The sequence below is a fragment of the Lissotriton helveticus genome, chromosome 12 (assembly GCF_964261635.1).
Source record: "Lissotriton helveticus chromosome 12, aLisHel1.1, whole genome shotgun sequence".
Taxonomy (NCBI): Eukaryota; Metazoa; Chordata; class Amphibia; order Caudata; family Salamandridae; genus Lissotriton; species Lissotriton helveticus.
Window position 1 is genome coordinate 6,979,138 of NC_136073.1, and position 27,111 is coordinate 7,006,248.

Here is a 27,111-nt window from a genome sequence, read left to right on the forward strand (position 1 = left end):
GGAACGGAGACTACATCTCCCAGGAGCCTCTATTCTGCGCATGCCCACAAGGCGCTAGGAGGCATTTAAAATCGCGACACTCCTCCGGCTGAGCGGGTTGCCATAATTACCTACAGACCTTGGCGTTTTGGTGTTGCTCACCTTGTCTTGTGCCCTGACTCCTGCCTGTGACTCCCGCTGCCGTTTCCCCCGCTGCCGCCGCCATTTGGGATCAGGCGCGGCCGCCGAGAGGGGGAACGGAGACTACATCTCCCAGGAGCCTCTATTCTGCGCATGCCCACAAGGCGCTAGGAGGCATTTAAAATCGCGACACTCCTCCGGCTGAGCGGGTTGCCATAATTACCTACAGACCTTGGCGTTTTGGTGTTGCTCACCTTGTCTTGTGCCCTGACTCCTGCCTGTGACTCCCGCTGCCGTTTCCCCCGCTGCCGCCGCCATTTGGGATCAGGCGCGGCCGCCGAGAGGGGGAACGGAGACTACATCTCCCAGGAGCCTCTATTCTGCGCATGCCCACAAGGCGCTAGGAGGCATTTAAAATCGCGACACTCCTCCCGCATCGCGGGACGCGCGTGGGACGCGCCGGACGAAACCCGGACAAAGGGCGGGCCGTCTGAGGCCGTCCGAGGTTGGCCAAGGTTGGGTTGGGCCCGGTTACTTCGTTTTATGTGATATATACTTAGTTACAGTTTGTAGCTCATTTTGGCGTCTATTATTTTGTGCATCCAATTGTATCTGTTGTGCTAGGAGAATTATGCCTCCGAAAAAGCAAGCGACTCCTAATAACACTATTGACAACTATCTTGTACATGTTGTAGAAAGAATCAATAGTGACAGGAGATCTTCCTTGGGAATAGATTCACCTACCCAATCTCCCCTCATTGATATTGAGTCAGATGATCCTTTTGCGTTCCAGACAAATAGTAGTTCAAATGGTGAAACACTTGATTCTCTTCCTGATACTATCATTATCCAGCCTAGTGGTATTGTCGCTGGTATTGAAGACATTAGTGTTAATGAAGCTTTAATAGAGATATCCACTAGTAATGAGTCCCCTATCTCCCCTGCAGCACCCATTTTAGTCCCAAGGATTAATGGGGAAAACCAAAAGGCTACGACAAAACGGGAGGGCTTAAGGTCAGCCAAAAATAAAGTAGCAAACCTTCCGAGCAAATCTTCAGAGGAAGAGGAGGCTGATCTGTCTAGTGAGGCTTACGTTACACTTTCAAATGCCCAATTTAACAAACTACTGTCATTGATGGAAACAAAAATTAAAGGTGCAGTTAAACCTCTGGTCAGTAAAATAGATAAGTTAACCTCTGAGGTTAACCGATTAGAAGGTTTACTAGAAAAAACCTTGGGCGAAGTTGGTAAACTCCCGGAAATTGTTTTTTCTAGGATTGAGTCTACTTTGAGCAAACCAGCCACTGTAGTTAATAGTGGATTTATCCCTAACCCTGTATCAAATCTTCCAATGGCACCCAAGATTAACATCCCTGGTGATGCTCCTAATGTTCCGATTCCAGTTTCCGCTGTAGTTGACCCAATCACTGAGAAAGGGACTTTTGAGCTTGTAGTTGAAGCTTCCCCATTGGTACTTGTCCTTGCTAATGTCCCTCCCTTGGCCCAAGGAGAACACGAAACAACATCTTCCTTAATAAATAAATCTTTATCATGGCTGACCAACAACATGGTAATTTCTCCATGGGGAAAGCAGCAACTCTTGGAAGAGCTCGTAAATGCGAGAAGGGTTCAGTGGATTGGGGACAGGGTCAAAAAGTTCAAGGGGGAGTGTGTTGTCCTTCATTTTTCGGACCCTGGGGTTTTGCCTAATATCTTGCCCAACATTTTACCACCACAGCGGAGAACAACTTCAATAGTTCCACTGACTCTGGACTTCTTCTACCCAAGGAAGGGAAGTGGTCCGAATTCAAGTATCTTGAGAACCAAATGGAACATTGTGACCAAGAGGGGGAGGAAGGATGTTGCCTCGGTGGACTGGGGCTTGGGGTTGGAAAATCGTTTCTCTGCATTATCAAACTTGAATGCTTGTGACTGACAACCACCCATTTGTAACTCTATGCCATTGATTGTCTGTGATGAAAGCATTATCGGAGAGGCTAGCTACTTAACTAAAGATCGAACTAAGGGGTCCCCTTTTGAGGATCCAGCAGGCCCATCCAATGAAAATATTAATTGTAATAATATTGGTGGAAAGATGATGCATGAAACTATTATAAGCCCTAGCTCTGTCATGATAACTAACACGGGGAATCTTTTGTCTTGGAACGTGGCTGGACTATGTTCCAAGTTGGAATGTGCTGACTGGTTTGGATTTATTAACAAGTACGATCTTTGCATCTTTCAAGAGACTTGGGCGTGTGACCCTGTTTTTGCTTTGGGGTACATAAATTTCCATGTTCCGGCTTCTAAGGGCCCCAAAGGGCGTCCGATGGGGGGTCTTACTATATGGATCAGGCAGTCTTTAAAAACTGTTGTAAAATGTGTGGAGCTTGACCAAAAAGATATCCAGCTCATCAGACTCACTAGTGATCTACCCTTCTCTATAGATATTTATAACATCTACGCTAGAGGCGGAAATAAAGGTAAATCTGAGGTTCTTTTGAGTCTCTTAAATCTTCTAGAGATACACTCTGCAGGGAAAAACATCTTAATTGCAGGCGATTTAAATCGCACTTTTGAACCTCTTATCACTGGTGACTCCCCTCTTGGGGTAGAGGAAGATAAGCTATGGGATATCCCCACACTAGACACTCCTCCGATAACTCGCTGGACGGCTGACATACTAGGCTTAAATGCAATGTGCCTGGAGTACGGGCTCCGAGCCTTGAATGGTCGAACCAAGTTAGATCGAGTCCCTGCTATGACTTTTAACAACGGGCGAAACAAAAGTCGCATTGATTATGTCATCTGCAGCATATCTATATGGTCATCTGTTAGTGACATGGTGGTAACAGCAAGGCCAGACAGCGACCATGACCCCTTATGTGTCTCTCACAATTGGTGGTCGTTTAAAGTAATAGCACCAACCCCTAGTGTCCAACCTTTGCTCCCGACGATTGTTCCAACTAACGATATGCGCAGGCTAAGGTGGTCAGGTGTTAGGACAGACCAGCAGGTCCTCGAAAAAATAGGTGCTGCGACAGACAAGGCCATTGCGGCCTTGGAGAGCGTAGCTGGGACCTCACAGGGATATGAAGACATAACTAAAGCACACACGACTCTCTTTAATGAAGTTAAAAGTTACTTCATAAAACCTGTACATAATAAGAGGGTCTGTTCATATAAAGCTGCAAAATGGTATAATCATGACTGTAGGGCGGCAAGATCCAACCTAGGAGTTGCCATTAAGAGCAACAACCTGGGCGAGATCCGATCTGCTAGGAAGCACTATAAAAATTGTATTGCTAGGGCAAAAAGAGAATGGGACGAAGCCCACTGGCAGAAGTTGAAATGTGCAAGTGATCGCAAACACTCTAGACTATTTTGGCACATTGTCAAATGGGGTCATGAAAGGTCTCCAGAAACTCCCAATAACAATGTTTCCCATGACGCATGGGTCAAATTTTTTAGCGAACAGTACTCTTCTAGGGTCCAATTCGGTAACAGTTCCTGCCCTACTTATCTGTTCGCAGCTGATGACACCTTTGCTCAGAGTGAAGTGCTGTTTGCCCTGAAATCTGTTCACAGTGGCCGAGCACCGGGCATTGACGGAGTCCCCGCGGATGTTTTCTTAAACGACACCGATAGGTGGAGCAAATACATCTGCTTATTATTAAATCACATTGCCAGGGGTGCTGAAATCCCGGTATCCTGGCGGGGTGCTGTCATTATTCCGGTATTTAAAAAGGGAGATCGTGCCCAACCTTGTAATTACCGCCCTATCAGCTTAATTGACACTGTTCAAAAGGTTGTAGGGCGCGTAATTATTAACAATTTGCTTGATTGGGCAGAGGAGCAGAATGTTCTATCTCCTTTTCAGGCTGGGTTTCGTAGAGCAACCAGCACTGTGGACCAGGTCTTCCGTTTCCAATTGATCCAGTGGAGGACCGTGGTACTGGGTGGAGGTAGTCTTTACGCAGCATTCGTTGACCTACGGGCTGCATTCGACCTGGTGCCTAGGGCAAAATTGTGGGAGGTGCTGGCAGCTCTGGGGGTCCCAATGACCCTGCTGACCCTGATCATAAGACTCCATGAGGGTACTTACGCTAAAATCCAATGGGGTGGCTATGGAAATAACACTGTCGACTTCCCTGTTGAGCGTGGGGTTCGACAGGGTTGTTCAATGGCACCAACACTATTTACCCTTTTTATTAACGGCATTGTTTCCCGTATGCAATCTCAGAATGTGGATGCTCCTTCTCTCGCAGGTGTAAAAGTTCCTATTTTAATGTTCGCCGACGACACCTTAATTTTATCGAAATCCCCCAGTGGCCTGCAAAAGGCACTGGTAATTTTTGACAAGTTTTGTAGTGACCACGGCTTGGAGGTAAACGCAGCTAAAACAAAACTCATGGTTTTTAATCCTTATAGAAATTTTAAATCTAAAATATCCATGAGTGGGCGTTACCTTGAAGTAGTAAATTCTTTTACTTACCTGGGGATTCACATTTCTAATGACAATAGATGGAACCAACATTTAAACATTGCAGTATTAAGACATAAGCAATTGGCTGGTACCATCATTAAGGAGCACAGTAAATCATTGACCAAATCAATTAAACCTCCCTTGATCATATACGAGGCTAAGGCAATAGGGTCAGCATTGTATGGGGCTGAATTGTGGGGGCAAGAGAATCTCCAGGAGTTACAGATATCGGAAAATAACTTCCTTCGGAAACTTACAGGCACCCCACAGAGCAGTCCCCTTTTGCCTCTCAGATATGACCTTGGCAGGAAAGAAATCTCGGCAATGTGTAAACTTCGTCCGATATTATATTGGCGCAGAATCTGGACCACTCCTGAGTTGTCACATTATGCAGAAGGGTTTGCTGATGTTATCAAAGCGGACCGATTTAACAAAATCAGTTGGTTTAAATCACTAAAATCAGCATTATGTGAACTAGGACTAAACAAACTCTGGTCCGACCCAGCCGGATCATCTTTCCCATCTAAGTTATTCATAAAAAATCTTTTCTGGGAACGGGTTGAAAACAGGAGTTTGCTTAGTACTAACCATGGGTCTATGACTATTGCTTTCCTAGAAGTCAAGCTGTTTCCTACGTATGAAATGTACTGGGATTTTATAATGAAACCCATGGATAGGAAACTGTTTTTCCAAATGAGGGCTGGTTCTCTACCTCTACGCAACTTAACATCAAAGTGGAGAGATGGAGGTCCAGCTACTTGCCCAGTATGTGGGGAAGGAAAGGAAACGCTAGGTCATTTCTTGTTCTCCTGTCATGTATATTCCGCTCCCAGACGTGTTTGGTTGGCTCCTATGTGTAGAAATCTGGGTACTAAAAGTAGTATGGTAGCCTTGCGCATTGTAAAATCTACCTCCCTAACCTGGATTATAATAGCGACTGCAAAGTACTTGGGGTGGGCGTGGGTAATTAGGCAGAGATTGCTAGTAGGGTAACTACTCTCTGCTTAGTTGAACAGAGACTGCTAGATTATCTATTCTCTGTTCTGTTCCCACGCGAGGTGTCTTTTCGGATGAATAATTTTATGAATTTTACTGATTTTTAATAGTGATATTGGATTGTTTTTTAACCTGATTTTTATCAAATGAACTTTGCACCTGTGATTGTATGAAATATGCTGAAATGTATTGTATTTTTCTTTTATCTTCAATGTGCTTATGTCATATTCGATCTTTGAAATTTAATTGTATTTTATTATGTGTTTGTATGTCTGCTTTTATGAGTAATACTCGAATAAAGCACTTTTGAATCTTGAATCTTGAATCTAACCCAGGGTGGTGTGGAGTGCAAAAAAACGATGGATTTAGGCCCAGATTCTTGTACTGGGGTGAATGTATGACATTGTTCTACATTCTGTCCATCATCTGTGTTTTGTGCAAATTCACAGATAATCTACAGACACAGCCAGTGAAAGAAACCAACCCAAACAACCAGCAAACACAACGTTAATGCACACAGATAATCTGCAGACACAGCCAGAGAAAGAAACCAACCCAAACAACCAGCAAACACAACATTAATGCATACAGATAATCTACAGACACAGCCAGAGAAAGAAACCAACCCAAACAACCAGCAAACACAACTTTAATGCACAAAGATAATCTATAGACACAGCCAGTGAAAGAAACCAATCCAAACAACCAGCAAACACAACTTTAAGGCACACAGGTAATCTACAAACACAGCCAGAGAAAGAAACCAACCCAAACAACCAGCAAACACAACGTTAATGCACACAGGTAATCTACAGACACAGCCAGAGAAAGAAACCAACCCAAACAACCAGCAAACCCAACTTTAATTCACACAGATAATCTACAGACACAGCCAGAACCAACCCAAACAACCAGCAAACACAACTTTAATGCACACAGATAATCTACAGACACAGCCAGTGAAAAACACCAACCCAAACAACCAGCAAACACAACATAAATGCACACAGATAATCTACAGACACAGCCAGAGAAAGAAACCAACCCAAACAACCAGCAAACACAACTTTAATGCACACAGATAATCTACAGACACAGCCAGTGAAAGAAACCAACCCAAACAACCAGCAAACACAACTTTAATTGCACACAGATAATCTACAGACACAGCCAGTGAAAGAAACCAACCCAAACAACCAGCAAACACAACGTTAATGCACACAGATAATCTACAGACACAGCCAGAGAAAGAAACCAACCCAAACAACCAGCAAACACAACATTAATGCACACAGATAATCTACAGACACAGCCAGAGACAGAAACCAACCCAAACAACGAGCAAACACAACTTTAATGCACACAGGTAATCTACAGACACAGCCAGAGAAAGACACCAACCCAACAACCAGCAAACACAACGTTAATGCACACAGGTAATCTACAGACACAGCCAGAGAAAGAAACCAACCCAAACAACCAGCAAACACAACTTTAATGCACACAGGTAATCTACAGACACAGTCAGAGAAAGAAACCAACTCAAACAACCAGCAAACACAACTTTAATGCACACAGATAATCTACAGACACAGCCAGTGAAGGAAACCAACTCAAACAACCAGCAAACACAACTTTAATGCACACAGATAACCTGCAGACACAGCCAGTGAAAGAAACCAACTGATCACCTGCAAACAAAGCTGGTGCACCCCAACTATCAATAAATACAGTTACAAGGTGCACACTCATCTACATATGCAGCTAAACCACCATGAACTACACTATACAAGTACTCCCACACATAGCACATCAGCCAACACAACCAGAAGGCACAGCCATTCAACCTGCAGCTATTTCATCCACTCACCTGCAAAAACAACCCGAGATCGAAACACACAAGACTGACTCTCACCTGGCAGCACAGCCGCTCATATGTGCACACAAACAGTGTCACAAAACAATAAATAAACACAGCATTTATATCCAGCAGTAGACCCAACCGGTACACCAACACAACCAGTTGACACAGCCAGTACACCAACACAACCAGTAGACACAACCGGTACATCAACACAATCAGTAGACACAACCAAGTATACACACTCACCCCCAAAGACAGCCAGTGCAGCAACGCAACCAGACAATGGGACCACAAGGTACACAGATGTCCACCTACAAATGCAGCCAGAGAAGTAACATAACAACTCCTCTGAAAACACAGCTAGAAAACAAAACTATTCAAACCCAGCTACCGGAAACAATCACCTCCAAACAAGACCAATGCACTGGGTCAATTATAGGAATGGGTGAAACCGTGCAGCAGTGTCTGGGGCCACTGATGTGGGCAGTGGGTGAGACTGTTGAAGTGTCTGAGGCCAGTGACGGGGAGTAAGTGAGACCCCCACATGTCTGAGGCCAATGATGGGTGGTGTGTGAGACCCCATTGGCTGTATGAGATCAGTGATGAATATGAGAGATTGTGCTGCATGGTGTGTGCAGTGATGCTGGGTGGATGAGGGCACTAGACAGTGTGTGCAGTGATTCGTGGGTGGATGAGAGGGCACTGGACAGTGTGTGCAGTGATTCGTGGGTGGATGAGAGGGCACTGGACAGTGTGTGCAGTGATTCGTGGGTGGATGAGAGGGCACTGGACAGTGTGTGTGCAGTGATGTGTGGGTGGATGAGAGGGCACTGGACAGTGTGTGCAGTGATGTGTGGGTGGATGAGAGGGCACTGGACAGTGTGTGCAGTGATTCGTGGGTGGATGAGAGGGCACTGGACAGTGTGTGTGCAGTGATGTTTGGGTGCATGAGGGCACTCTACAGTGTGTGCAGTGATGTTTGGGTGGATGCGAGGGCACTGGACAGTGTGTGCAGTGATGTGTGGGTGGATGAGAGGGCACTGGACAGTGTGTGCAGTGATGTTTGGGTGGATGCGAGGGCACTGGACAGTGTGTGCAGTGATGTGTGGGTGGATGATAGGGCACTGGACAGTGTGTGTGCAGTGATGTGTGGGTGGATGAGAGGGCACTGGACAGTGTGTGCAGTGATGTTTGGGTGGATGAGAGGGCACTGGACAGTGTGTGCAGTGATGTGTGGGTGGATGAGAGGGCACTGGACAGTGTGTGTGCAGTGATGTGTGGGTGGATGAGAGGGCACTGGACAGTGTGTGCAGTGATGTTTGGGTGGATGAGAGGGCACTGGACAGTGTGTGCAGTGATGTTTGGGTGGATGAGAGGGCACTGGACAGTGTGTGCAGTGATGTGTGGGTGGATGAGAGGGCACTGGACAGTGTGTGTGCAGTGATGTGTGGGTGGATGAGAGGGCACTGGACAGTGTGTGCAGTGATGTTTGGGTGGATGAGAGGGCACTGGACAGTGTGTGCAGTGATTCGTGGGTGGATGAGAGGGCACTGGACAGTGTGTGTGCAGTGATGTTTGGGTGCATGAGGGCACTCTACAGTGTGTGCAGTGATGTTTGGGTGGATGCGAGGGCACTGGACAGTGTGTGCAGTGATGTGTGGGTGGATGAGAGGGCACTGGACAGTGTGTGCAGTGATGTTTGGGTGGATGCGAGGGCACTGGACAGTATGTGCAGTGATGTCTGAGTGGATGAGAGCACTGGACAGTGTGTGTAGTGATATCTGGGTGGATGAGAATGCACTGGACAGTGTGTGCAGTGATGTGTGGGTGGATGAGAGGGCACTGGACAGTGTGTGCAGTGATGTCTGGGTGGAGGAGCGGGAACTTGGCAGTGTGGGTGGGTGAATGAGACTCCACTGGACAGCGTGTGCAGTGATGCGTGGTTGGATGGGAGGGCACTGGACAGTGTGTGAAGTGATGTCTGGTTGGATGGGAGGGCACGACAGTGTGTGCAGTGATGTCTTGGTGGATAAGAGCATTGGACAATGTGTGCAATAATGCGTGGTTGGATGAAAGGGCACTGGACAGTGTGTGCAGTGATGCCTGGGTGGATGAGAGGGCACTGGACTGTGTGCAGTGATGCGTGGTTGGATGAGAGGGCACTGGACAGTGTGTGAAGTGATGTCTGGTTGGATGGGAGGGCACGACAGTGTGTGCAGTGATGTCTTGGTGGATAAGAGCATTGGACAGTGTGTGCAGTGATGCATGTTTGGATGAGAGGGCACTGGAAAGTGTGTGCAGTGATGTCTGGGTGGATGAGAGGGCACTGGACAGTGTGTGCAGTGATGCATGGTTGGATGGGAGGGCACTGGACAGTGTGTGCAGTGATTCGTGGGTGGGTGAATGATACTGCACCGGTGGTCTCTGATGAATGCCTGCCGGGTGGACATTTCCAAGACCCCCGTATAGGTTCTCAGAGCCGAGCCATGCAGAGGATGGCGCATCACGCACCAACAACACACGGACTGCACACAGCTCACCGGCCTACACAAAACACACAAGGAGCAGAGACACTTCCCAGCAGCACACATCGCACAGGGTTTACGGCAAGAATTGTGGCAGCGCATGTATTACAGACATGACAAATTCCAGATGTTGTGGTGCGTGTGTACGTGAATCGCTGCTGGGTGTCACTGCTGCGCAGGAGCCTGTCTGCTCCCTTGATGACCTCAGCGCTGCTGTACTGTGCATGTCCACTGGGTGTCACTGCTGCACAGGAGCCTGTCTGCTCCCTTGATGACCTCAGCGCTGCTGTACTGTGCATGTCCACTGGGTGTCACTGCTGCGCAGGAGCCTGTCTGCTCCCTTGATGACCTCAGCGCTGCTGTACTGTGCATTTCCACTGGGTGTCACTGCTGCGTAGGAGCCTGCCTGCTCCCTTGATGACCTCAGCGCTGCTGTACTGTGCATGTCCACTGGGTGTCACTGCTGCACAGGAGTCTGTCTGCCCCCTTGATGACCTCAGCGCTGCTGTACTGTGCATGTCCACTGGGTGTCTGCTCCCTTGATGACCTCAGCGCTGCTGTACTGTGCATGTCCACTGGTTGTCACTGCTGCACAGGAGCCTGTCTGCTCTCTTGACCTCAGCGCTCCTGTACTGTGCATGTTCACTGGGTGCCTGCTCCCTTGATGACCTCAGCGCTGCTGTACTGTGCATGTCCACTGGGTGTCACTGCTGCACAGGAGGACCCTGTCTGCTCCCTTGATGACCTCAGCGCTGCTGTACTGTGCATGTCCACTGGGTGTCACTGCTGCACAGGAGCCTGTCTGCTCCCTTGATGACCTCAGCGGTGCTGTACTGTGCATGTCCACTGGGTGTCACTGCTGCACAGGAGCCTGTCTGCTCCCTTGATGACCTCAGCGCTGCTGTACTGTGCATGTCCACTGGGTGTCACTGCTGCACAGGAGCCTGTCTGCTCCCTTGATGACCTCATTGCTGCTGTACTGTGCATGTCCACTGGGTGTCACTGCTGCACAGGAGCCTGTCTGCTCTCTTGATCTCAGCGCTGCTGTACTGTGCATGTCCACTGGGTGTCACTGCTGCGCAGGAGCCTGTCTGCTCCCTTGATTACCTCAGCGCTGCTGTACTGTGCACGTCCACTGGGTGTCACTGCTGCACAGGAGCCTGTCTGCTCCCTTGATGACCTCAGCGCTGCTGTACTGTGCACGTCCACTGGGTGTCACTGCTGCACAGGAGCCTGTCTGCTCCCTTGATGACCTCAGCGCTGCTGTACTGTGCATGTCCACTGGGTGTCACTGCTGCACAGGAGCCTGTCTGCTCCCTTGATGACCTCATTGCTGCTGTACTGTGCATGTCCACTGGGTGTCACTGCTGCACAGGAGCCTGTCTGCTCCCTTGATGATCTCAGCGCTGCTGTACTGTGCATGTCCACTGGGTGTCACTGCTGCGTAGGAGCCTGCCTGCTCCCTTGATGACCTCAGCGCTGCTGTACTGTGCATGTCCACTGGGTGTCACTGCTGCACAGGAGTCTGTCTGCCCCCTTGATGACCTCAGCGCTGCTGTACTGTGCATGTCCACTGGGTGTCTGCTCCCTTGATGACCTCAGCGCTGCTGTACTGTGCATGTCCACTGGTTGTCACTGCTGCACAGGAGCCTGTCTGCTCTCTTGACCTCAGCGCTCCTGTACTGTGCATGTTCACTGGGTGCCTGCTCCCTTGATGACCTCAGCGCTGCTGTACTGTGCCTGTCCACTGGGTGTCACTGCTGCACTGGAGCCTGTCTGTCACCTTGATGACTTCAGTGCTGCTGTACTGTGCATGTCCACTGGGTGTCACTGCTGCACAGGAGGACCCTGTCTGCTCCCTTGATGACCTCAGCGCTGCTGTACTGTGCATGTCCACTGGGTGTCACTACTGCACTGGAGCCTGTCTGCTCTCTTGATGACTTCAGCGCTGCTGTACTGTGCATGTCCACTGGGTGTCACTGCTGCACAGGAGCCTGTCTGCTCCCTTGATGGCCTCATTGCTGCTGTACTGTGCATGTCCACTGGGTGTCACTGCTGCACTGGAGCCTGTCTGCCACCTTGCTGACCTCAGCGCTGCTGTACTGTGCATGTCCACTGGGTGTCACTGCTGCACAGGAGCCTGTCTGCTCCCTTGATGACCTCAGCGCTGCTGTACTGTGCATGTCCACTGGGTGTCACTGCTGCACAGGAGCCTGTCTGCCACCTTGCTGACCTCAGCGCTGCTGTACTGTGCATGTCCACTGGGTGTCACTGCTGCACAGGAGCCTGTCTGCCACCTTGCTGACCTCAGCGCTGCTGTACTGTGCATGTCCACTGGGTGTCACTGCTGCGCAGGAGCCTGTCTGCTCCCTTGATAACATAACATGTGTATTTGTAAAGCGCACGTTCACCCGGAGGTCTCTTGGCGCTGAATAACAGATGTTTCCTGTTACCCAACTCAATGGTACTCATTTTATCGACCTCAGATGGATGAAAGGCTGAGTGGACCCGCCGGGATTTGAACCTGTGGCCATGAGGTCGAACACAGGCCCCTGCAGTGGAAGCATTAGTCCACTGAGCCACCATACCCAAGTTACCTGTGCCAGGCTTGGCTTGGTTCTAGAGATAAAATAACTTAATATTTTTATAAAAAACAAATTGGTCTAAGTTCAGTGTTTGAGCCTGTGGCATCATTTGCTGACTGAGTATGTACAATAATTGCGTAACACGACCCTCTGATCAAGCCTTACTGCTCGCCCACACTACCACAAATAGAGAGTAAGGTGTTATCCACTTTTACCTCTGCCTACCTTTGGGTTTCCACTGGACTCTGTGCACAGTATACCTCATTTTGGTATAGTATATACAGAACCAGCTTCCTACATCAGTGTGGCCCACTAGGCCAGTGAGTGGCTGGGCTATACCACTATTGGCGGGGGGTGTAGAGTGTCTCCCCAGGGCCTGCACCAGTAAACCTTGGTGTGGCTGTCGGTTCAGATGGAGCTCTGAATTCTCCCACCAACTGTCACCAGACCACAGCCGGGTAAACAGGAAGCCTGCTGACGGAAATAAGTGACAGGAAGTGATGTTATTGTACAGGAGCCTTCCTCTGTGGTTACACTTCTGTGGACGCCCTCCCCCGCCTCCGACACATTCCTGGGCACCCAGCTTGTTGCAGCACCGAGCCCCATGTGATGGAGGCCAGCCTGAGCCGGCCGGACTTACGGCAACAACCCGGTGCAAATCTTAACTCCCAGCCACCTCAGGAAGAACCACATTAAACTCTGCAAAAGGTGCGCTTTACTCACTAAAACACCTCAAGAAATGTAAACCTTTCATTCCCCAGGATGATTTCAAGACAATAGTACAATCCCTGGTCCTCTTTAAACTGGACTACGGGAACGCCATCCTCACAGGGACGCCAAAAGCGCCCGAGCCCCACTAAGGTCAGTCCTTAACATGGCAGCTCGACTCATAACTGGTGTGAAAAGACTCAAACACATCACACCTACCCTCAAATCCCTCAACTGGCTTCCCATAGAGGGTAGGTGTATTTACAAACTGGCCTGCACCACACACCAGGCCCTTCACGCACATTCCCCCAACCACCTAAACAGCAAAGCGGTCAAAACAGGAAAATCCAGAACTCTGAGAAGCTCCAACTCTCTTCTTCTCATCCCAGGCTGCAAAGTCCTGCTGGCTAGAAGTCGAGGCTGCTGCACGTGACATGGGGCCACCTACAGCTGTGCAGCAAGCCTCTGCGGTCACCTACAAACAACCAAGCAATGTCCCTGTAACACTGCAGCAAGACACACTGCTTCAGCAACATGATGTTACAACGCAGCAGAGGGCACTGCTACAGTCAAGCAACATGCAGTAGGGCCAGCACGTCCACACCCACTGCTACCACACAGCAACACTCACTGCTACCACACAGCAACGCCCACACCTACAACACAAACACCCACTGCTACGACTCATCCAGTGTTCCCTTTCATCTTGTTTCTCTTGCTGCTGCCCCCTAGTGTTTCACTCTCCCCTCCATTTCATAAGGTGTTACTTTATTTGTGTCTCTCTGTAAAGTCCCCAGGGGTCCCTCTCAAGTCTTCTCTGTTGTGAGAATCCCCCAGGGTGCCCCTTCTTCTTGTCTCTCTTGTTAGAGTCCCCGGGAGTCCCTTTATCCGTGCGTCTCTAGCTGGAGTCCTCGGGGGTCCTTCTCAACTACCCTCTCTTATGACAATCACCCGCTGTTTCCTTGCTTGTTTGTCCTGCTAGTGTCCTCCTCAGGTGTCTTCTACTAGGTTCCCTTGCTAGAGCCCACCTGGGGCACCTTTCTTCTTGTCTCACTTGCTGCAATCGCCCTAGATCCGCCATGTCTCAACTCCTTTGCTGGCTTCCCCCAGGCTCCCTTTCTTGTTGCTTCTCTTGGTAGGGTCTTCAGGACACCCCTCAACTCCCCTGTCATGATAGAACCCCCCCAGTGGCCCTTTTGTATCAAAGTCCTTGAAAGATTCCACTTTTAGTCGCTTTCTTCTTTCTTCTCTTGCTAGAGTACCCCAGGGATCCCTCTTAACTGCCCTTTCTAGCACGAGTATCCCCGGGTACCCTTCATTGTAAATCTCACACTGAGTCCCCCCAGATGTCTCTATTAGTTTCTTTGCGAGCGTCCCCCAGGGGTCCCTTTCATCTTGCTTCGTTTGCTAGTCCCCCCGGGGTCCCTCTTAACTCGCCTTTCTTACTAGAGTCTCCTGGGCTGCCTTTCATCTTGAATATCTTGTGAAGTCACCCTGGGGTCCAGCTCTCTAGAGTGCCCCAGGGGTCCCTTTCATCTTGCTTCATTTGCTAGAGTCCCCCTGGGGTCCATCTTAACTCGCCTTTCTTACTAGAGTCTTCTGGGGTGCATTTCTTAATTTTTAGTTTGTAATGTTGTATTGTGTTTCCACTGTTCTCTTGTAACGTAACTGGTTCTATTGTACAGCGCTCTGACACATTCGGGTAATGTCCGCGCTTTATAAAAATGCACTAAATAAAATAAAATAAATAAACTAGAGTTTCGTGGGGTGCCTTTCATCTTGCATCTCTTGTGAAGTCCCCCTCGGGTCCAGCTCTCCTCTCTTCCCAGATTGCCCCAGGGGATCCCTTTCATCTTGCTTCGCTTGCTAGAGTCTTCCGGGGGTCCCTCTTAACTCACCTTTCTTACTAGAGTCTCCTGGGCTGCCTTTCATCTTGAATATCTTGTGAAGTCCCCCTGGGGTCCAGCTCTCTAGAGTGCCCCAGGGGTCCCCTTCATCTTGCTTCGTTTGCTAGAGTCCCCCTGGGGTCCCTCTTAACTCGCCTTTCTTACTAGAGTCTCCTGGGGTGCATTTCCTCTTACATCTCTCTTAGAGTCCCCAAATTGCTCTCTCTCTGAATCCCCTTGCTAATGTCCCCCAGGTGTCCCTGTTTTATCTTGGTTTGCTTGCTAGAGTCCCCCTGGGGTCCTTCTTAACTCGCCTTTCTTACTCTAGTCTCCCGGACTGCCTTTCTTTTTGGATCTCTATCTTGGTCCCCCAGATGTCCCGCTCGCCTCCCATCCCAGAGTGCCCCAGGGGTTTCTTTCTTCTTGCTCGAGTCCCTCAAGGATCTTTCTCTCCTCCCTTTTTTAACTGGCTTTGTTACAGTTTCTGCATTTGTTCAGCTGCCTCATGGAGGAAACACAGGCCATATTGTGGATCTCTGGGGATGACTCCAGATCATTCAAGCAGGTTGTAGAAGCCTCAGGCAGAGACTCTTCAAGGCCCTGGAGCTGCTGGTGTCTGCACTACCTGGAGCCTGCTGGTCATCTACATGGGATAGTTACACACAGAGCATTCTGGTAGTTTCCTACGAGTGACTCTTTGTTTACACACCACTGCATTGTTGAATTAAGGACTTACCGTCAGCCAGCACCACGTCCCGCAGCTTCTCAAGCCGCTCTGCAAACTGCCCCACGTCGGCCAGGAGCTGCGAGATGTCCTCTGGCTCGATGAAGGGTCCCTCTCCGCTGTCCAGGGGGCTGTGGCCCACCGGTTTGTGGCTCCTGGTGGCGCTCCAGTGGTTTGGGGAGGCGAGTGGGATGCCAGCGGCACTAGCATGGCGGCTGAGGCTAGTGGGCCGCTTGAGTGTACCGGATGAGCTGGGCGAGCTGCTGAGCTTGGTGACAGGTGGAGCGGAGAGCTCAACCTGGCCTGGGGTCTGGGACGCCAGCGAATCCGAGCCATCTTTGCGAGGAAGTTCCTGAGGGACAGAAGAAAGAGGAATACTTTAACATTTCAGATCTAGAGATCAGGAATACCGCGTTTCTTGCATTTTATATATATATATATATATATTTTTTTTTTTTACAAAACATGGGTACCAAGAATCTTGCCCGATGCCGCACCACCTTGTCGACCTAGTCACCCTCTTCTAAGGCAGTGGTCTTCAAACTCGTTGCTCTGATCCTCCACCACCCAAAATTGTAGTCGGCCCCCCTACCTAAACTTTATTGAAAGTTTTGGGTTAGTGGGAGGGGTAGGGTGGAGTGCAGGTTGTGGGGCTTATAAATAATATCAGGGGCACTTTGTCAGTAGCTCATACTCCACACTAAATGTGAGACGCATGAAGAACCAAAGGCACAAAAAACTGAACTAGACAAAAAACACTGCTCCCGCTAACTGAGGTCCTCGTGCTCTTGGGTCCCAGTGCAACTGCTCCCTCTGCACTAATGATAGCTGCGGCCCTGAATAGTAGGCTATTACCTCTGCCTTTCACCGTTTCCCCACCACATCTGGCCATCACTCCATTCTTGAAACAGACTGTCCCTCATGGTACAAATGAGCGCCCACGCGTGCTCCCCCCATGCATTATTGTAAAGTATGGCAGTCTTAATTGTGATGCAGGGGGCCCTTCACACTCAGGGGCCCCAGAGCCACTTCACTTGCTTCACTAATGAGACCCTCTGCCTTGCGGAGCTGGAAGCCTTCCCTGCCTCTTGTTAAAGTCCTCGTCCCTTCCACCCCTTTGTGCGAGTACCACACCCACTACTGGGGTGCAGTGGCCCCTCACACCATTGCTCCATTGCCAGTGCGCCTGCTACACTAATGGTAGTGATAGCCTTTATTAAAAATAAAAAAAGGCACATGCATGCTCAAACCAATCAAACAATCTAAAATGTTACATTTGGGAGGTGATGTGAGATACACTCTGCCTTGGCATTAACCAACAACAGGTATTATTCATTTTAATTCGTCCATCAGTATTTAAAACGTGGAAGAGGGTTTGTGGTCACTCGTCCTACGTGAAAACATCCATGTTCCAGATTTATCATCTTCAGTTGTCAACAGGTGTTGCATGGAATATCCGCGTTCTCAGGCAAGAAACACAAGGTCCAGTCTTGCAAAGGGGATCCATCCAGTGCGCCTGCGCTGTGCAGTGTTACTCATGCTCATCAAAATTCAAACCGGTCTCCTGAACATGTGTTTTAGGTCTCGCCTTGGCAGCGCTTGTGCTGTCTCTTCCAGACATGCTGTATTCAGAATATGGGCATTTAGCTCCGCCCATGTTTTTAATTTTCCAAATGCTTCCGTTTCTTTGGTTAATCTCTTTTCTAGTCCTTCCTTAGTACTTCCTTTTCTCCCATTGTACCCTCCCATAAGGAATGCCTCTGCCTCATATATGTATGAAATTAAATTGTACTCACGCGGGGAGCTGGCCTAGAATCCCCAGAGTAGGCATAGCGCAGCATGGTCAACGAGATATGTAGAATAAAACTAATAAGCTGGAATGTCAACGGGTTAAGGGATAGGAAGAAAGCGAGAAGGATTATTGATTATCTATTTAATTCAGGGGCCCATATCTGTCTACTCGAGGAGACGCATCTAGAGAGGGAAGAGTGTAATCTAATATTCGGTAGATGTAGGTGGATCCAGGATGTCGTCTGCTCGGAACAAGGTGGCAGTACGCGAGGGGTGGCAATAATTATCAGAGCAGGCACAGGGATCAGGCTTATTAAACATGAGACAGATAATTCAGGTAGGTGGTTGGGGACATCATTTATTGCTGGGAGTACCCCTTTTACGTGTGCAGTCTATTACGGTCCGAACCTGGATGCTCCTGGGGCTCTGTTGAAACTCAAAACCAACCTAATAGAGACAGAGGGTCCCATTATTCTTGGAGGTGATTTTAATTTAATCTTTGATAGAGAACTGGATCGAACCTCAAGAGTGAAATTTACATCCCCCAAAAAAACTAGACTGGAGCTGAAGAACATAATACGGGACTTTAACTTGATAGATATTTGGAGGTTCAGAAATCCGGGGAAAAGGGATTATTCCTTCTACAGTAGAAGATATGGACATCATTCTAGGATAGATTTTTTTTATTGGATAAAACTCTTAGATCAGTAGTTGACTCTATATCATATATTCCAGCAATTCTGTCAGACCATTCAATTGTGGAGATGGTGATCAGTCTGAAGCAACAAATGCAGCAAAGGAGATGGACATTGGATCGGACGCTGCTATTGCAAGAGGGGGTCAGACAGGATTTAGTGACCCAGTCGGAGGAGTACTTCAGGGTCAACATTGGGACAGAAAGTAAACAAACGGTCTGGGACACATATAAAGCCTTCTCCCGAGGTCTTTTAACAACCCAGATGATAAGGAGGAACAGATTGGGAAGAGAGAGAAGGGCAGCAAAGATCTCGAGAATCAAATTCAAAGAATCAGAGTTGCAAAGGGCATCAGTAGATGAGTCCGATAATAGACTATCCCTTCAGAAGGAATTGGATTTTCTGCGGGCAGAATATCAAGCGGTGATAGATAAAGATTTGAAGGAAAAGTGGGATACAAGCAATTTGCAACATTTCGCATATGGCGAGAAGTGTGGGAGACTTTTAGCGTGGAAAGCCCGAGCAGACAGAACAAGGAATCAAATAGACAGTCTAGTATTAACAAGCACGGGGGAAAACACCAATGATGACGACCTCATTAGGGAAGAGGCAATGAGGTACATGCAGTCTCTATACGGAACCAACCCTTCTCTGAGTAGGCAGCAGGCAGAAACATGGCTGGTTAATGCACAACTCCCCGAGTTGGCAGATTCAGACAGGTCCTTTCTTAGTTCAGAAATAAGGGAAGGAGAAGTGAGGACTCAGTTGTTGAAGATGGTCAAGGGCAAGGCCGCAGGTCCAGATGGGCTTCCAGTGGAATTATATAAGATCGTACAAGAGCAGGTAATAGGTGTTTTGACTGTATTGTTTAACGAAATTTTACTTCAAGGGGGGCAGGCTCCAAGATCATGGGCTGAGGCTATAGTTACATTACTATTGAAGCCAAATAAGGATCCGAGTAGGATAGAGTCTTATAGGTCCATCTCCTTATTAAACGTAGATTAAAAGGTATTCACAGGGGTGTTGGCAACTAGACTAGCCAAGGTAGTAAAAGCGTTGGTACATTGCGACCAAAGGGGATTTATTCCGGATAGGCAACTCAACGAGTTGACCTTTCAAGTAGTTGCCGCGATAGATGTCGCTCAAGAGAAGAAGTTGCCCCTTACCATTGTGGCAGTCGACGCCGCCAAGGCCTTTGACCAGGTAGACTGGGACTACTTGGATGACGATGGAAAAATTTGGCTTCCCTAAAAGTTTTATAACAGCCATTAAGCTACTATATTCGGCCCCAACAGCAAAAGTCTTAGTAAATGGCTCCCTGACGGAGCAGATATGCATTACCCGAGGCACGCGTCAGGGTTGTCCTTTATCCCCCCTTTTGTTTGATTTATATATCGAGCCTTTTGTTTGTATGTTAAGAGCCGAACCATTAATCAAACCCTTTAAGATCGCTGACATGGAATTGAAGTTTGCATTGTATGCAGATGACCTGCTGATGTATACGGCAAATCCAGAAGAAGCAATACCCAGATTATTAGATCTCGCCGAAGGGTTTGGTAAAATCTCTGGGTATTCTATCAATGTAGAAATAACTGAAATAATGGAATGGAATCAGCAGATAGACTCGGTAGGGCAAAAAATAACATGAGGTATTTGGGAGTCCATCTAGTGAACAAGATAGAGGATATCTCAAAAATTAACTTAGATAGAGTCACTAAAGACATAATTGCTTCAGTACAACGTTGGTCCTCTCTCCCTTTAAATATCTATGGAAGAGTGAACCTCTTGAAAATGATAATCCTTCCAAAAATCACTTTTTTGTTTAATGCTATCCCTTTATCTTTTCCGTTAGCTTTAATTAAAAAACTACAAGGAAAATTAGGATCATTAATTTGGAATGCCAAAGGCCCCCGAATAGCATGGAAAAATTAAGGAGAGGTCTAAAGACAGGAGGGCTTGCTTTTCCTGATTTACTTTTGTATTGTCAAGCTTTCCATTTCAAGCATTTTAGAACCATGGCTGGTCGATTGGACCAATCATCGATGGGTTTGCTATTCTCTGCCTTGTTAAAAGATGTCCCTCAGGGATCGAGTTTCTTTCTTTATTAGTTCGGGGACCCAAAATTCTTCAAAAAAGTGAGGTTGAAGATTTTGGGGACAGCTTTGAAAAATTGGGTATTTGTGAGGAACAAACTGAACATCCCTTATTATGCGTCACAGGCCCCGATATGGGATTCTCCCGGTCTTCCATCATGCTTAAATGACCTTTTATCACTACCACTAAAACAGGCTGGGTTGGAATGCTGGGGGGATCTGCAGGAAGATGGACAGCTCTTAAGCTGGGACACGCTCTCCAACCTAACAAGGGGGACCTTGACCAGGTTTAAATATTATCAACTATCAGGTTGGTAGGCAATGAGACCCGTAAGACCCGCGGATAATAATCCCCCTAATTCCAAATTTGATCCGGTGACGAGAGGGGGCAAGTGGAAGAGTCAAATATCTTTCTGGTATTCAGCACTGTTAGAGGGTGAGGAGGTGACAGAGGCTGAAATTAGCAAAGTATGGGGCAACGCTATAAACCCGGCTAGTGGGTCCTTTATGGAGCTTTGGCACGACTCTTTCAGAATGTTAAACGCTGTAATTAAGCCAGCAGCTCTGAAAAGAAACCATCTGTTTACAATGTATAGGGTCTATATGACACCTAAGAAATTGGCTAAATACTCTAACATAGATTACCACTGTCCGAGGTGTGGCTATCTGAAAGCAGATGATGTACATATGTTCGTTGATTGTCCCGAATTAGAGGAATATTGGAGTAAGATAAGGGAATTCTTGGAAGATGTCCTTTCAATGCCTATATCAGTTTCAAAGTTTACTATAATATCAGGGCTTATCACGACCTATCAAGTAAACGATCTCCCCACGAAATTTGTTTTTTACATCATCTTGCTGGCAAGGCGTGAGATCTGTAGGGTGTGGAAGGATCCAACTCCCCCTACTTTTGTTAATTGCCTACGGCAGATCATGATAACAAGTAAATCAGATGTGGCATGTGATCCCACGAGTGAGACCAATGCTTGGGAGGCCTTGGTGGCATGGCAACTTCGGTGATTGGTATTCCAATGATTTGTCTGGAGCCCTGCTGGTTCCCTGGACTCCTAAGTAGCATGGGTGCCCAAAGATCGGCAAAAAAAAAAAAGGAGTATGGAGGGGAAGGCAGTGGCTACTCGAGGGTGCAGGCTTACCACTTTGCTTTTGGCCGTAAACAACGAGGGCCGGTACAGAACGACCAATGGTGCATGGAGGTGCCAGCTTCCCATCAAGAGTTCCATTCGTGATATATGAGGATTTAAAAAAAAAAAAAAAATAGATTAAAAAAAAAAAAGGACTGCCTCTGTTACATGTGTTGTTACTCAGGATCTGTTATTTACCGTTTGTGAGCACTATTTTCTTGTTGAAGCACCCTTGCATGCCGGGTTGAAGCTTCAATAATGGTGGCTGCTTGACACTTAAAGCGTGCCCCAAATTTTTTTTTTTTATAAAGTGGCATGCCAAGCTTGTTATACATTTTTCTCGGCACGGCGCTGTTTTCTGAGGGCGCCTGTTCGGTTCTCTTTTCTTAGCACCGTTCTACTTTGCAGCTTAACCTCTCCCCCCACCAACTCCCTAATGGCTGCTTGCCTTTTCCTTGTTTCAGGCGGTTGCTCACCTTGTACACTGTGACCGATGTCGGCCACGTAACATGTGTAAATTCCTTTACAAGGCTTAACTTCCCATGCTTGTACTCGAATGTCTTCCCAAATGTTAGGGACCGCATTGCAAGCCGTGGATGAAAAGCCGCTGCTAGATTTGCTGTTGGGGTTCCCGGTGTTAGTGGATCTCGTCTCTTATGTGGCGCTACGCTGGATCCAGTTGCCCTATGGTCGCTAGGCATCATCGGCCTTCGGCTTCTCGTTCTTGCAGTGAGTTACCTTCACTTTGCTGCCCCATCTTACCACTTCCTTGCTTGCCCCAGACGCCGTCCCTACCAAAGCTTATTCTCCTGGGGGGGTGTATCGCTCACTATATACACAGGTGAGAGTTGGTTATTCACACGTGTGTTTAATGTATGTGGAGGGGGTTTAGATACGGTTAAGATATATACTTTCTCGCCCTAGACATACATATTTCAGAAAGTGAAACCCAACTTTTAGCTACAAGTGTTCATTTTTTTTTTTCTTTTCTTTTTTTAGCCCATAGCCACCCCAAACACAACACAGTGGTAGTGGTTAAGCATTCAAAGACCAAGCAGAGCAATAGCATGGCGGCGATCTGAAGCCGTCTCCTCAGTAGAGGAAACAGATGTCCCAATACCCATCCCTCCACCCCCCCATCCCAAGAAACAACCCCAAATCAGCGAACCCCAACCACCTCTCACCCACTCCAACCCCCCAATCAGGCTGAGTTAACCACCCACCCCACCCCCAGAACCAACAACCCGAAAACAAAAAAGCAGTGGGAAAGGAGGGAATCATCCCGTGGGGGCAAGGCTGGGCTAAGCATACACCCCTGCAGAGAAGCAGGGTGGCCAAGCGATATAGTCGTCAGACATCATTCAACAAAGGGAACATGTAAAAGTTCAAGGAATAAAGCACTACTCAGTCATTGTCGCTGAGTCGGCCAGACCCATCAGGTTGAGACGTAGAGGAAGAAGAACGGGCATCTTTGTCCAGTCTTTTAGCAAACGCCAGGGTCTCTCTCGGGTCTGGGAAAACCAGTGGTTTGGACCCCTGGCGGACTCTCAGCTTCGCCGGGTAGGCCAGTGAATAGGAGACCTCATGCTTGAGAAGGATGTGTTTGGCAGGGAGGAATTCTCTCCGAGCGGCTTGCACTGCAAGGGTGTAATCAGGGTAAAAAGAAAGCGCATTACCTTGGTGGGTGATGGCACCCTTGTCTCGTGCCGCACGAAGAATGGCGTCCCGGTCACGATAATTTAAGATCTTAGCAATAATAGGACGAGGGGGTAATCCTGGACCGGGGCGAGGGCCCAAAGAGCGGTGGGCTCTCTCGACAATGAAGACAGACGACAGGACATCACCAAATAGCTCCCTGAGCAACTGTTCCACGAAGTCCTCCATCTTGGAAATGTTTGTTGACTCCGGAAGGCCCGTAATGCGGAGGTTCACCTCCGGGAACGGGCCTCCAAGACCTCGTTCTTATCCCGAATTATGGAAAGGATCTTGTCCATCTGTAACAACTTCTGCCGATCCTGGGTGGCAGCATCCTCCACATCAGAGACCCTGGTCTCGACATGCAACAATCGATTGTCATGAGAGTCTACACGGGACTTCACCGCGTCCAGGTGGGCCGAGAGCTGGTCCAGTTGGGCGGCAATCCCCGTCACCGTAGACTTAACGTCCAACATGATTGCCTTGAGATCATCTTCGCGGGACGGGGGAACATCCATGCCACCAGCAGAATCGGCACCTTCGGCTCCCGCGACGTCCTGATGGGAAGACCTGCGCAAATCAAAGGCAATCTTGGATTGTTTGGGATCACTTTTCCCCATGTTGTAATGGCTCAACAAGCTGGGAACAGACCAGAAGAGAGGAGAGATGCCAGAAGTACAACGGCTTGAAGAGCCTGCGGCAAGAGGGTGCAATGGGTAGGTGGATTATGCCCGAAACATCTCCAGGTAGTAATCTATAGACACCCCTGAGAGCTACGAAGAGGAGGCGAAGAGTGTCAGGAGGAAAACCAAGGAGGCCCGGGTTGATGGCGGCTCGGCCTGGGTCAGCATCACACTGGACCCTAGACCAACCAAGCCAGCAGAGCGGGGCCTGAAGCGGATTTAGGAGCGGGTTGACACTGTCAGCCGACCAGACCCGGTCCCCCAAGAGGATGCAAGGGGGCACCCCCGCAGTCTCCAAGAGATTAGTTGCCACATGAAGCTGGGACGACAATCTGCCCCACCATCGGTCATTCAGCACAGCAGCAATACACTGAAGTTGGCCTCCGACCGCTACACTCCCCGCATAAAAAGACCACAACAGGCAGGCGGGCCGGATTGCAGGCCAGGATGCAGGGCAGGGCGCAGGCAGTCACGGCAGCAACACAGGGGCAAAGGCGGCAGGAGGTGAAGGGGATACAGGCGCCGCCGCGTAGACCGGTGTGGGCAGCGGTGATGAGGGAGCAGGCAGGCCAGCGGCACCGTCACGGCAGGCCCGGGGCCCCCAAACAGAGACCGTGAAATCCACAAGGGGCAGTGCGCTCCAGCGCCCAAGCAGAGGGGGCAAATAGACCGGCCCCAGGCAGCAGCAAAAAGGGGGTGTCCAAGATCAGGCTGTAGACTATGAGGAAGTGCACCAAAGCAGGACCAGGCCGAATCACGCAGGGAGGGGCCCCAGCCGCAACCCGGCAGGGCCCGGCCGCAATCAAAGCGCAAGAAACAGAAGAGCTAAGCTCCAAGGGCTCCCACGGGGACGAAGCAGCACCCACACGTCGGCCACAGGACCCCAATGCGACCACCAGGGCGGCAAAATTCCTCCTGTAAAAGGCTGGCGTGTAGGAGCGTCGTGGGGTGAGAGCAGTAGCCCTCCCTCAGCCCCCTCTCAGGAGCGACTCTTGGAGCCAGGAATCAGGAGCGGCAGGCGGGCCCCAGCAAGGCCTAGACGTGGAGGCGCTCCCGGCAGCACAATCACCGCAACGTGCTGGCCCCAGCGCGTTCGATTTCGGATGTCGGCATCCGCCACGGGAGGGGGAGAAACCAGTAGAGGAGACACGGGGGTGCACCGCTCCTCCAGCCGAGCAGCGGCAGCGCCGCACCAGCGGGGCCGGGGATGGCGCTACTAGGCCCTAACGAGGACGCAGCGCCGCACAGCCAGGCCACACAGCAGGTGACCCCCACCGGCTAAACCCCCCAGGCAGAGACGCGACTCACCGCGGGAGTCGGAGCCGATCGTTGACCTCAGGCAGCAGCTCTTCGTAGCGGAGAGGCGCAGACAGTCCCCAGCACAGGGCCTCAGCATCAGCCACGAGGGAGGTATCTTCGCCGGGGAGGCACGAAACAGCCCGAAGCAGGCCAGGTAGGTGCACGATGCTCCCCGGGGGTAGGAGTTAATCCTGTAGTGCAGTCAGTAGTGCGATGTCTGCAGGATTCTTACGGATAAAGACGCTTAGCCGGCAGAGCCCACTCAAGGTGCGGCCATCTTGCAGCCGGCCAAGCCACGCCCCCAGCTACAAGTGTTCGTTTTAAAAAGCATTGTGTTATATATTTCATTCTGACATAGTTTTGTCTACAGTGACGTCCATGCTAGTAGTTGTGTGTTCTTCTTTCCTTTTCGCAGCTCTGTGTTTGTACTTACTCTAAATCAGGCCCCTCTTACCTGAAAACAAGCATTTGCAATGCAATAGGTCTCGTATTACTGAAAGTTTGAGCTCTTGGCGTTGCAAATAACAATTCAACGCCAATAGCTCACATGCTGGACTCAAAGCCTGCGTGAAAGATCCGGGTCACAACTGCTTGCAGGAGCTACCCGAAGGAAGCAGCGGGTGAGTTTCGCAGGACTGCTGCGAGGCCTAAGGAATGAAACGAGATGCAAGAAGGGTCATTTTCAGCATCAAAGATACATTATCCATGAATAGCTCTGGTAAAAGCCGGAGCTGCAGAGACCTCTCGGGGGTGAGTGCTCGTGCTGCTCCTGCTGCTCCTGCTGCTCCTGCTGCTCCTGCTGCTGCTGCTGCTCCTGCCCCTGCCCCTGCTGCTGCTGAGGTCTGTCTGTAATCTGCAGGTCGCAGGTTCAAATCTCTGCTGGAAGCCTGCGAGGGCTCTTGGAGGCAATGACAGATGGGAATACTGGCCAACTTAACCGTATTCATGTTATCATCTTCAGAAGGATGAAAGGCACACACAGTCACACATGAGGCGCGCGCACAAGTGCCTCTGAAGCAGGTGCATCGACCCACTGAGCTACCCCTGTAGTCCAGTGCCATGCAGATATGACTTCACCCGGCATTCACTCCACTGAGTGACTACGAGGGATGGGTACCTGTGCTGGGCAGGTTTACACAGCTGCGTCTAACACGAACTCGCTGTGTTACCCTGCTGGGGTCTGGGGCGACAGCCTCTCACACACATCCTGGATACAAGCCTCTGCAGCAGGGAGGTTAACCTACTGAGCTACCCACTGGCATTGGAATCTGCGACCTGCTGGCCACACCCTCCTGTCTGCAGCGACGTCCGACTCGCAGCAGGATCATGCTGACGTAGAGCACGTGCCCCCGGGCTGCGCCCCCTCCCCCCCTCCCAGCACTGAGTCACTTCAGCCTGTCACTCGTAGACGAGGAAAGTTGAAGTATGTGTTCAACAGCTGCACGGATGTGGAGTCTTGAACAAATCCAAGTCAGCATCAACTGTCAACTCTTTCAATGTACACACTCTGAGAATGCGCACAGAAGCGGCCCCGTCGCCCAGCAACCCCAGAACTCTGTAAAGAACGCAGAACTCCACAACCTGCAGGGCTCGAGTCCTAAACAAAGAAGTGGAGGCACTAACCTAGTTCATCAGTCAGCACGTGGCATCACGGCGTGTGACGCGTATGACATCACTGGAAGTGGCATCACAGGAAGTGACATCAGATCTTCAGCCCTCACATATATCTTCTGCAGGTCTTTCATGTGTACATTTGAGCACATTTCGAGCATACTTGCAAACCCTCCTGATTTAGGCAGAAGATTCACACTTTTGTAAG

The 27,111-nt window shown here is 49.4% G+C and overlaps 1 protein-coding gene across 8 annotated transcripts in view; it reads right to left on the bottom strand.

Moving 5' to 3' along the window:
* ARHGAP45 (Rho GTPase activating protein 45) overlaps window positions 1–27,111 on the bottom strand; it is a 182,127-nt gene that overhangs the window by 124,113 nt on the left and 30,903 nt on the right. For all 8 annotated transcript variants that reach the window (XR_013603646.1, XR_013603645.1, XR_013603644.1 and 5 more), the window contains exon 2: window positions 15,907–16,246. Coding sequence is in view for 4 of the 8 variants with exons in the window: in XM_078669839.1 (XP_078525965.1) it covers window positions 15,907–16,246 (340 nt within the window). In the remaining 4 variants the exon portion in view is untranslated. The remainder of the gene's footprint in view (window positions 1–15,906; window positions 16,247–27,111) is intronic.